General features: G+C 37.0%; 1 protein-coding gene across 4 annotated transcripts in view; it reads right to left on the bottom strand.

Annotated features, from left to right (window-relative positions):
• Positions 1 to 12,231, bottom strand: part of SNX14 (sorting nexin 14) — a 57,687-nt gene that overhangs the window by 25,841 nt on the left and 19,615 nt on the right. For 2 of the 4 annotated variants that reach the window (XM_069804800.1, XM_069804799.1), the window contains exons 8-16: positions 10,395 to 10,551; positions 10,005 to 10,080; positions 9,143 to 9,187; positions 8,970 to 9,050; positions 8,711 to 8,825; positions 6,636 to 6,791; positions 6,225 to 6,349; positions 5,068 to 5,126; positions 510 to 536 (exon numbers count right to left, since the gene is read on the bottom strand). In XM_069804800.1, the coding sequence (XP_069660901.1) occupies positions 510 to 536; positions 5,068 to 5,126; positions 6,225 to 6,349; positions 6,636 to 6,791; positions 8,711 to 8,825; positions 8,970 to 9,050; positions 9,143 to 9,187; positions 10,005 to 10,080; positions 10,395 to 10,551 (841 nt within the window). The remainder of the gene's footprint in view (positions 1 to 509; positions 537 to 5,067; positions 5,127 to 6,224; positions 6,350 to 6,635; positions 6,792 to 8,710; positions 8,826 to 8,969; positions 9,051 to 9,142; positions 9,188 to 10,004; positions 10,081 to 10,394; positions 10,552 to 12,231) is intronic. The other 2 variants (XM_069804802.1, XM_069804801.1) reach the window with 1 other exon arrangement.

The following is a 12,231-nucleotide window of genomic DNA, read 5'->3' on the forward strand; positions in this document are numbered from 1 at the left end:
GGAATTGCTGGTTCTGAGTGCTTGATAATATTCAAAAAATGGTTATATTTGCATGCAATGTTAGGCAATGGTCATCTGGACACAGCTGTGCAAGATAAAACAAGCAGTTAAGTGGATAACACCTCAAACAGGATCTGGAAATGTGACATGGAGTAAAGGAAATTTTGGAGCAGCTAGCAGTCACAGGCCAACAAAAAAAAAAGCTTCAAGTTATGCAAATATATTTCAAAACTAATAACAACACACAAATCATTAACGGCAAACAATATTAATATATTGCAACCTTCTGAAATTAGTAATTAAGCAATTTCTAAACACTCGTGAAGAGGACATGGAGAGAGTAAAGCTTATTGTGCGAAAAAATGCAGTTTAGTCCAGACAGGACCATTCACATGTTTTTTTACAAATAAAATGGACAGTTAATTGCTGTTATAAAGGCTGTATGATGCAGTCATGATAGATGTGGCGTAACTAACACAGAACATTTATCAAGTGTTAGATAGACTTACCGGAAGTCATCCAAACTCAGGCTACTTCTGCAACAACAGGCACATAAATCACCTCAGAGCCCAGGAGAAAGTAATGTTAAAAGAAAGAAAAAAAACCCCAAAAACAAAAAAACAAAACACCAACCAAAAACCAAAACAACCCAAATTTGACAGACCTATCCCAACAACACTGAATAGGCTTTGACTATCACTACAGATTAATAAAAAACGTCGTACAATTAGGAGTTCCTGACCTAAAATTCTAAGAAAGTGAAATGCAAATGGTACCTGCACATTTCATCACCACAATCTTGACCTTTGAATTTAAAACCTCAGTTATTGAAACTTTCAGGTCTTCACTGACATTCAGCACAAGCAGCTACCAATTTATAGAGAACAACTTTCATTCTTAAAGTTACCTGTAGTGCCAAACAGGCAGCTAACTTTTTCTATAACCTATGGTCAGAAGTCACGTAGGAATGTAATTCATTTAGCCAATACAAAGAAAAGGCTGTGGACTTATTTTATGTAATAACACCACCCCCACTTCCCTGTGTTAGATATAGTAAAAACCACTATTAAAATATTTCTTTTTTTTTTTTTTTTTTTATTTCACAGGTTTTAAGAACTGTCATGTATATTTGACATTCTACATAACCTGGTACATGAAACCAATACCTCAGCCATCAACTCAGTAATTCCAACAGAGATCTTTAAATGGATTAACCATAAACATAGTCATCCCACACAATTTTAATTCACTGGAGCTACTGAATTCTGGACAAAAATATTAAAATAGTCAAATTTTACATTTTGTTTTACAAGAGGAACTGATTCTAAGGCATCTTACACTGTCTTTAGTCATGTTAACCATGAAACTGGAAACATAACCTGTCAAGTTGGAACTGATGGTGACAAAGAATTACACTGCACACAGCTGTTTACAGACTAAATTCTGTGGGTTTTACTCCTAACCACTCCCCAAAATTGTTAATATCTTTTCTACTTGGTTCTTTACTTGAATAATATTTTAATTTTATTGCTATCCCAAGGATGAGAAATCTGGATACATCTATTTCTATATGTGGTCATGGTGTGTAAAAAATCAAGGCAGATAAACAGCTATGCAGAAATCTGGGAATTTATATCACATAACGGCTTTTCTGTTTCTGTTAGACTGCCAACACAGAATACCCTTAAGTAACGTAGTAATGTATTACAGATACATAAATATGAGAGGAAGAGGGAATTCTTGTCCTCTCTTCCACACACCCAAAATTAAGTCACCAGAATTGGAACTTAAAACATCAGTTTTCATTGGCCACACACGTTAAACATTAGGTGGAAAATATCAGTTACAGAGTTAAACTGTTGACAACCACAGCTAGTTATCAAGTTATCAGAATAGCGTCAGTGTGACTTCTTTACACTCCAGAAATACTTGGGATTTCTCATCTATTACCTTAACAGTTTTCATAGCACCTTATTTGTCCTATCTGTACACAAAAAGCTATGATTATTTTGTACAGTTCAAAGAAGTCATTCAAACCAGAAATTACACACTGATAGTCACTTTTTCCTACTTTCCCACTTGTATTTTCTAGAAACTGCTCTATAATTTTCTTGTCTTACAATAACTGAAATCTTTCAACACATTACACGCATGTACATTTCACTGGAGTTTCAGATCTACTACTTGATCTTTTTAACCAGCGGTATCTATGCAATACACACGCAGTATCCCTAGCAAAGCATCAAAGATATGGAAAACAAAACTCATCTCTTTGCATATAATTACTCTCAACTGCAACTAATGCTAGAATAGGGAAGAGAAGGCTGGGTAAGGTATGTGCATATGGATAACATCTGGAATAATTCCATGAGTAACCTTTTTTTTCCCCCATGGCAGTGACTGTCTGTACCAGATTCTGCAGAGGGAAACTCCAAAGCAACAAGGCAAACTACTTTCAGATAGGATCTCAGATAGGACCTCTGTTTCATGGAAATAATCACTAAGGCACCACTTCAGGAACATACGGTATAGACGCATAGAATTGTTTAGGTTGGAAAAGACATTTAAGATCATCTAGTCCAACCGTCAACCATGCCTACTCAACCATGTCCTGAAGTGCCTTGTCTACGCGCTTTTTGAATACCTCCAGGGATGGTGACTCCACCACTTCCCTGGGCAGCCTGTTCCAATGCTTGACAGCCCTTTTGGGTGAAGAAAGTTTTCCTAATAACCAATCTAAACCTCCCCTGGTGCAACTTGAGGCCATTTCCTCTTGTCCTATTGCTTGTTACTTGGGAGAAGAGACCGACCCCCACCTCACTACAACCTCCCTTTAAGTAGTTGTCGGGAGTGATAAGGTCTCCCCTCAGCCTCCTTTTCTCCAGACTAAACAACCCCAGTTCCCTCAGCCGCTCCTCACAGGACTTGTGCTCCAGGCCCCTCACCAGCTTGGTTGCCCTTCTCTGGACACACTCCAGCACCTCCATGTCTTTCCTGTAGTGAGGGGCCCAAAACAACACAGGACTCGAGGTGCGGCCTCACCAGTGCCCAGTACAGGGGACGATCACCTCCCTGCTCCTGCTGGCCACACTACTTCTGACACAGGCCAGGATGCCGTTGGCCTTCTTGCCCACCTGGGCACACTGCTGGCTCATATCCAGCCGGCTGTCGACCAGCACCCCCAGGTCCTTTTCCAGCCCCTCTTCCCCAAGCCTGTAGCGCTGCATGGGGTTGTTGTGACCCAAGTGCAGGACCCGGCACTTGGCCTTGTTGAACCTCATACAATTGGCCTCGGCCCATTGACCCAGCCTGTCCAGATCCCTCTGTAGAGCCTTCCTACCCTCGAGCAGATCAGCCCTCCCCCCCAACTTGGTGTAACCTGCAAACTTACAGAGGGCGCACTTGATCCCCTCATCCAGATCATTGATAAAGGTATTAAACGGAACTGGCCCCAATATTGAATTTGTATCATAAACCAGCATATATACTCAGGGCATTCAAATTGTTCTAGAATGTAAACCAGATACATTTTCAGTAATGCTATGGATGCTGTTTGAACTCCAGGGGAATATGTTGTAACAGTCCCCAAACAAGATTTGCTTATTTTGTAGCCAGAGATGTATTTCAAAAACTCCAGGTAGAGACTGCCTCTAATTTCACCCTTTCTGTTTTAGAAAGCAAAGCACCAAGGAGGTGACCTAAATGTTTTCATACTTTAACTAGATTTAAGAAGTGTATGACAGGATACTTTCAACCCTTGACATGAATAATTTTGGGAAAGATACCAGAAGGCAGACTTAAACATCTGGATGAAACCCTGTAGCCATCTTCGACAGAAGCTGGAGTGTGTTTTAAGGTCACCATTCCTAGTGGAGTGTCACATAGGAAAAAAATGCACTTTAGTCTAGCTGCCTTCTACGCCTCTTTGCTAAGAAACAGAAGCTTGTCAGCACCAATCTGAGAAAGCACTACACCAAAGCTTGAGTCCTGGATCTACAAGAACTATAAAGACTACATAATAGGTGTCATCAACAGAGATATATTAAAGAGAACGATCGCGTAGTTTTCAAAGAATGTTAGCAGAGAAGAAAGGGATCTCTCAATAATACACCTCACAGCAGGCTGCAAATCAAGAGGGCTGCTGCTAGGTGTATCTCTAATGAAAGCAGAAAAAGTTAAATAATTTGCTGTTACTCCTCTAGAAGAATAATCTAAGATGATAAACACTAGCATTTCGTACAGTACTGTGGATCTTATTTCATACCAAGAAAGCAAGCCTATCCAAATTAAAGAGGGTCTCACTGAAGTTTTCCTTCTTTTGGCTACACCATAAGAGCAATTCAGTTGGGCTAATCTATGACCGAGCCATCCAGCATAAAATGAAAGACAAGAAATGATGAGACCTCAAGCTTACTCAAGCCAACCCCACGGCGGAAGATCACCCATCCATACCACAGGAGATGCTCTTCTTCTTCTCCACAGGCCCTAAGGAGCCTGAAGGTAGTCTGAAAGTATATAGCCAAAACCCAGAAACAAGGCTTCTGATGCTACATTTATGCAACGAATGGGGAGAGCTGGGGGACAGAAAACATATTTGACCTAGGAGAAATGGCAAATCCTCCTTGTCACAACAAGAAGAGATTCCCATTGCATGACCAGGTTGGTTAGACACAGGGTCCGCTGTACCTATCCCTGTAAGACCTGAAATCCAAGAAGATCTTCCACCAACCAAATGGTATTATCTATATACAGTCAATTACATCACCACTTTATTTCCACATTACCTTATTTTCACTGTACATTTGTTTTTCCCTTCCCCCTTCTCAAATGTTGAAGTCTAAATCACTTTTTAAATTCTTTAATGTAAAACACTTCAAAGCAAAGAGACATCTCGTATAACATTACTTGCTCCTTTAGCATCTAAATTGTCCATTTAAAAAAAAAAAAAGTAGAGCTAAAAATTTAGTCACAATTAGTATCAGGCAGTAGCAAAATTCCTATGGTTTAACATTTTGATGCTTTTAACTAAAAACCAAAGAAAAACACTTAAAATTCTACCATACTTACCTGTTAAACTTTGAATTGCGTGTTGGTGACTCTGCTCCTCTTAAAAGGTGTCTGAAGTACTACAACAGACAAATAAGGTATCAAAGAAAACACTGGACTAACTGAGGTAAGGGCTACTATGCAACGACATTGCAGAATTCAGGAAACAAGAACAGAAGTAAGAGGCAAGATGACCATAATCTAGCAGTTAGAATGTTCATCTGGAAAATGACAGACCAAACTTGCAATACATGCTCCCAGGACTACTTACTTTACTTTACATAGTCTTGGAATTAAAAAGCAAAAACCAAAATGGAAATAAAACTAAAATTAAGCATCAAAATCCACATCTCCTCTTTGTTAAACAATCAAGTATTTGAAGCATTATAGCTATTACAGGCAAGATGACCATCAATACCCTTTTTGAGAAATACACTTTATTAAGAATAACGCCAAGTAACGTAAGTACCCATTCCCAGGACAAGTCAATATATTCTGCCTCAAATAAATGCACGAAGCTTAACATGCAACCTGATTGACACATACAAACTCGAAAAGGGAAAAGAATTCAGACTCACCCTTGCGTTTAAAGTGTTTCCTATTAGAAGGCTTTTGGCAACTGTCAACCCAGTGTGGGGATTTTTTTTTTTTTTTTAAACTTGCATTCAGACAGCAATCATAGAACAATCTTAAATGCCTACTAAACTGCTTTGAATGACTGTCCTGAAAACACACACCTGACTTTTAACTGCTGGAATGCATAACGCTGAAGGTACCTAACTACAACCTTTGCATCTTCATTTAAGTACCATTATATTTTAAAAAGCAAATAAGAGATTCTTAATAATGCTCTATGTCTATCACGCAGACTATTTTTGTACCAAATTTACAATCATAAAAGAAGGGGTGGAGAGGATTTTGTAAAGCAGTAATATATACAAATTTTTACATCAAAAAATGAAGGGTTTTTTTATTCTGCTGATGTTGTGTTGAACTAGAATAAATTCAATTTTCTTACTGAGATTGGTCCCAGCTCTGGCATGCTAACTAAAGTGGAAAATGAAGACATATTTTTCAGTTTCACATGCACATGAGTGTTGTAAATAGGGTATCCTAAAAAAAAAATTAAAAAAATACAATTTTGATTTAAGACTACTCTTCAAATCTTTCACACTTACCTCATCACTGTGACAGAACATAGGAGTAAACACATTCTCAAGTAGAGATAGTACATGCTCATAAGCTTCAAAAAGACACCTCATAGTTTGAAGTTTCACAACATCCATATACGGACCTTCAGCAACTATAAAAAAAATTTATAAATATAAATAGATCTCTATATATGGGCATATAAAATTTGATCTCTTCTGGTCTGAGTTTACAACTGCTTTGCAAGCTACTGTAAGTCTGACAAAAAATAGAAATAAACTGACAAAACAAGGCTTAAGCACAATATAGCAAGGGGGTAACAATTTTTAAAACTGTGACAAAAGTAAAGATTGATCACATTTAGATGAGTAAGTCTTCACTTTATTACAGAATGCTGTTTAATTTCCAGTGTAAATTATTCCTTTCAAATTCAAACTTACTCCTTTGAATCTCTTCCACAATAAAAGGGTCAAATCTGATTTTGTCAATGCTTTCATCCAAACAATAAGTTTTGTAAATTTTCTGTACTTCCTCATGAAGAGACATCTTTTCAGTATCTGATAGTTCTGGTCGCAAAATTCGGTCATTGAATTCCTCTAAGACGTAAAGGAAAGAAAATGCATTTGTTGATCACCTTGGCAAGCAAATAGCATCTTGAGCAACCTATAACATTGACTCATTTTCCAGAAAATATAGTAATTTGTAAAACTTTAAAATTAATAGAAACAGAAGACATCTCAAAATCTCAGGAAATAAGGTAGCTGCTTTCTTATTAACTATAATTCAGATTTGTTCATAAAATTTTACTAAAAATATATTGCAATCCAAACTAATTGTTCCTTATCACAGTAAGGATAAATCCATGAAGCTGTTCCTGGTAGAAGAATGAATCCGAAGAATGATTTTTTTTCTTCCTAAATTACCACACTGTAAATTGTAGTTTTCTTTTAGTGTGATTTCCAGTTCATGCTAAACACACACAGAGCCCCAACAGCCCTTTATACCAGTAATCTGCCTATTCTACTGCTATTTCATTCCTAAGACCCAACCCATCATAATATTTTCAATAATGTCTTTAATATCAGACTAACTTGAGAATGAATGTCCCCTGAGAAAAACAAAAATTCTATTCAGCACAATTATGGTGCAATCCTATTGATTTATTAGCTCACCACGTTAACAGCATGACTACTGGCCAGAAAGAAGGGAAAATAAGGTAGCGTTTGATTCATTTTTCAATAGACAAAACCAAACTTCTTCAGAGAAAGTCTACCAAGACCCTTCTGGGATTTTTTGGGTTTATTTTCCACAGTAAGCGCTTCTTAGTCAAAATATTTCTATCAAGTGAAGAACCACCAAGAGTAGACAGTTTGGGACACCATAACTTGAGAGACCTAAATCTCATTCTTTATTTTATCAGCCAATATACAGATTTGCCACCTATGAGAATGCAACAGAAGTTTAGAAGGAAGAAAATGCTGACGTTTACCCAGAAAAAAAGATTGATCATGGGCCAGAGTTTGAGTAACCTTTCTGCTAGAGGAAGCAGTTCTAAAGACCTCTAGAAAGGTCAGCTTAGAACCCCCTGTAGGTACCACCCGCACTAAAAAGGTAATTGCTTTGTTGTTTTTTTGGTGAGGAGTTTTTCTGACAAAAGCCAACATGTCTGGAAGGATTATGAGCACATAAGAAGCTGTATGCGCAAAGATTATTTATATTTCCCTTACGTAGTGATTAACGATTTCTGCAGTATTTTATGAGATAAAGTGTGTCTAATTTAATTTCACATCTTCCTGATGTATGTATGGGCTTGGGATATGAAGACACACCCATTATTTCCTATATAACATGGAAATACTTGTTCACTAAAACAAAAAAACCCTATTACTTTGATAAGCCAGTAATTAACTACTAGTTGACCAAAAAACTTGAAATAAACCACTCCAACCTACAGGAACTTCACAGAAAACCTTATCATTGGAAAGCAGAGGACTTTTCAAACAACACTTGTATAACGGTAAACCCAAATGCATGCTTTATAGCCAAGGTACACGTTTCTGAATAGAAGGTTTCAACACCTTTAATGTTCCTGTTAACATTTCTGTTCTTTACAGAAATCAGAATTTTAAAGCAAAAAGAACAAGAGAAGCTTTTCATGACAAACAGCTCATTTTAGTAATACTTTAGTAACCACATATTAAAAAAAAAGGCAGCTGTACTTTCTATCAGTGGCCAGAACTTTTTTCTTACAAGAATATTCTATTTTAAAATGTCCAACCTTTATCAATAAACAGAAGTACATTTAAGACCTACAGTCCACACTGACATTAATGTTGCCAAGATTAACATTCAAGAAACAGGACATATTAAAATAAGTGAACACAGATCCCGAAAGGTAATCTTTTGCTTAACAATGCTGCCTAGTTTTGAGACTTTGAATATTCACTTCAACGTGCAAATGCTTAAAGCTTCTAAAGATCATCAAATATACCTCAGCACATGTATGCAATCTTACCTACAGTCAGGCAGAACTGCAGCACATGGACTGCCCCTTCCTGTTTCAGGAAGTTCATAAACCGAAATAAAAGGTCTTGCTGATCTCTGATCTCCTTTAGCTCCAGTTTCAGGACCTTAGTAGGTTAAAAATGCAGTCAGCCAATTTTCAAACTTTCAGTGAGTACATAAATAATGCAAAGAGTTGTAGAACAAAAACTGCAGGTAAAGTAAAACACTTATTCAAACCAGGAAAAGAAATAAATGTTGCCTTTACTTACAGATGGTTTTTTATTTCTTGGCTCTGCAAATTTCTGAAGGAATGGAACCAGTGAAGAAGTAGGTTCAGTTGCTTTCTCAGGCTGCAGAAAAAAAATGACAAGAGACAACTGGGTGAGAAAGCTTTCTTAACGGGTGAACAAATTACTACTGTTTTAACTTTGTCAGTACTCACTGGACTATCATCAATGAAGATCAGCAGCAAATGGTTGACAGTGTCCTGCAGGAAAACACAATATAAAATTAATATTAAAGAAACTCAAAAAATTAGATAAAAATCACTTCACTACTGTGTTATGCCCAAGTTTAAACCTGTGAGTATATTAATACTTTAAGAAAATCAAAGCCTGGCAACACGTTTGAGAATTGACCTTCAGCAGTCTCTTCAAGTATTTGCAAGTCAGGGAATTTCTGAAGAGATCTGCACAGAAACATTCTTCACCCAGTGAAGGAAAGCTCTACAAAGTATTTTTACTGTTGGTGCAGATCTAATGAACTACTAATACTTCCACAGCTACAGTACTTTCTGCTTGCAGCTAGATGATACCTTCATAAGTATTGCAATTTTGCCTATTAAAACACATGCATAAATAAAATCAAAGATGGCGGTGTTCCATCTTTAGCAATAAATGCCCTCTTATTTGCAGAATTAAGGACAAAAGAGTTTATTTCAATACAGCGGCAAAAAAGGCTAGAGTTCAAGAAATCGAGCCCTTGTTTAAATGTAGCTATAGCAATTTGAAGGTGCTTGTACTAGCACAGCACTCTCCCATTTAACAGGAATTGTAGTCCCTCATTAAAAATACATTCTTAAGAGATCATGCCAATACTTTATTTTAGTCAGTTCAGTCAGTTAAGCACTCAAACCAGTTATAAAGAAAAAACAAAAACATTAGCCACAAGATTTTTTTTCTTTTATCCCATCAAAATGCACAGCAAGTAAGTCATTGTGCATGATTTGCTTTACCACAACATACTTAGTAGGAAAACAGTAATACTGAATAAATTAAGATTATTCCTGTGCTCCAGAGTCTTACAGGATCAGCTAAGAAATCCATTGAGGGAAGGAAAACAGAACCAGGCAGAATCTCTCTTATCAGAAGAGCCAGGGATCTGAAAAGGAAAAAAAAAAAAAAAGAAAAAGAAAGAAAGAAAGAAAAGAAAAGAAAAAATCAGAATCAGTACTAGATTACATAATTTTCTAAGTAAAATTTCCAATGCCATTATATTTTACTGGGAAATATTTTAGTATTTAATAATACCTTAAGCATGCTACTTTTAAGACCAGTCAAAGAACTCATAAGCAAAGGGAAAAGAAGGAAGGATGAGGATGACGACTTTGGAGTTCATTCTTTCACTCACCAAAATTACTGTACTACATAGTATGCAGATACTTTAAAGAATACAATTATAAGTAATTTCTATACCTGCACTCTGTTGACTTTGGGGGCAAAATATAAGGAAAAAGAAGTTCAGTAAGTTTTCTTAAGTAGTGAAGTTCATCTCTTCGGCTTCTCAAAGCAACATGGAGTTCTGGTCCATATTCTTCTAAAGCAGCTTGCTGTAAAAATTCTGCATTTTTTACTGCAAGTAAAAAACAGTATTACGAGTTGTTTCAGCTTTTTCTTATTGTGAAATAAGAGGCGATTGCATTTCATTTGAGCTAAAAAGTTAATACTTTCAGTACATACACAACTGCCAAAGGCATACAATGTAGAAACTTTACCAAAGAACCTTGGCTTAGACTTCGAAGCCTGGCTATGTAAAAATAAAACCCCACACTGAAATAAAAATTCCTTCACCAAACAATTGCAGCTTGCATGGTTTCCAGAATGTTTTCTCATTTATAGTTATTGAAGAACTCAACATTTTGATTCTTCCAAAAAACGGCACTGCCCAAAGTCTGCCTCTACTTGCTCTTTTCCTGACCTCCTTCACGGCCTCCTATTTATTGGACTTGCCTACAACAAAATTTTAAATCCAACTTTTATTCAATCCTGTTATATCTGTTTCCTGCTTAGAACATTTAGAAACAAACATGAAAGAACACTAATTTTAAACACAGCGTAAACCAAAACCAAAACCAAAACCAAAACCAGCATGCGGATCTGCAAGAGCACTGCCTCTTACAAGTAGCTGTATGGAGCTGAAAGAATAATTGCTTTATCAGATTAAAAACTATACATATTAATAAGAAGCAACAATGTTATATTCCCTCACATCACTTCAAAGGCAAGAACAGAGCTGTAATAAAGCACACCTAGCTGCACTAGCAATCTGGCACAGCCTCATGCCAAGAACCACACCATGCACAGGTCAGGTACCTAATACATACCTGTTATCTAGAAGGTTAAAGCTTGTTTCCAGCACACTGAATTTAGTACAGAAGCCTGCTAGCTTGTCCTTCGCAACCAAGAACCATGAGTGGTATCAGCTGGGATGGGGGGATACAGGAATGCATGTCGCCTGATAAATCTGCCTAGCTGGTGTCACTAAAAGCAGAGAGGAGGAATGCGCTCTCTGGCAAGGACAGGTAATGAACGAATCATGGAGGTGTCTGTGCAAATAGTGAGGAATTACTAAGAGACATAAGGGTGAGAAGAGTAGGGGAAAAGGAAATGCCTCCTAAAGCAATCATCTGAAAAAGGATATAGAAAATAGACAAACAGAAAAGGCTAGGCTCAACGAGCAACCAAAGCAAGGCCCGAAAGCTGCCTCTGAACCATGTATTACAGGTGGCTGGTTTAGCAACATTTACTAGGAAGCGCTACTAAAAGTCATTTTCAGCTGCTACTTCACATATCTGCCCTCAGGGAACAAGTCTTTTACTTTAAAACACTGAAGAAAACAGCTATATTTTCAATGCCATACATTTAAAATCCAGTTCTTTTTTGCTAAAGAAAACTGTTTCCAACTCCTTAGTAGAAATCAAAGGACACAGGAAATTTGGCATAAACAGCACCGCAAGATAATCTAGTATCTTGAAATTGTTGTTGTGCCATGAAAAACATCTAACGTGATCACACTATGCCTCATTATTCATGATATTCATATCCACTACTCACAGGACCAATGGCATCTATTTATGAATATGAAGCAGATGTTTTGAGGGAAGGGAGGAAAGTTCATGACTCCAGTGAAAGTAAACATCTATGCTTAAACGCTGAATGAAACCATATTTAGTAGATATAGCATTGTGGAACACAGCCAGTGAAAAAAATAAAGATAACTATTTTCCAACACCATGTGTTCTATTTTCTGAAT

Source organism: Haliaeetus albicilla, chromosome 17 (assembly GCF_947461875.1).
Source record: "Haliaeetus albicilla chromosome 17, bHalAlb1.1, whole genome shotgun sequence".
Lineage (NCBI taxonomy): Eukaryota > Metazoa > Chordata > Aves > Accipitriformes > Accipitridae > Haliaeetus > Haliaeetus albicilla.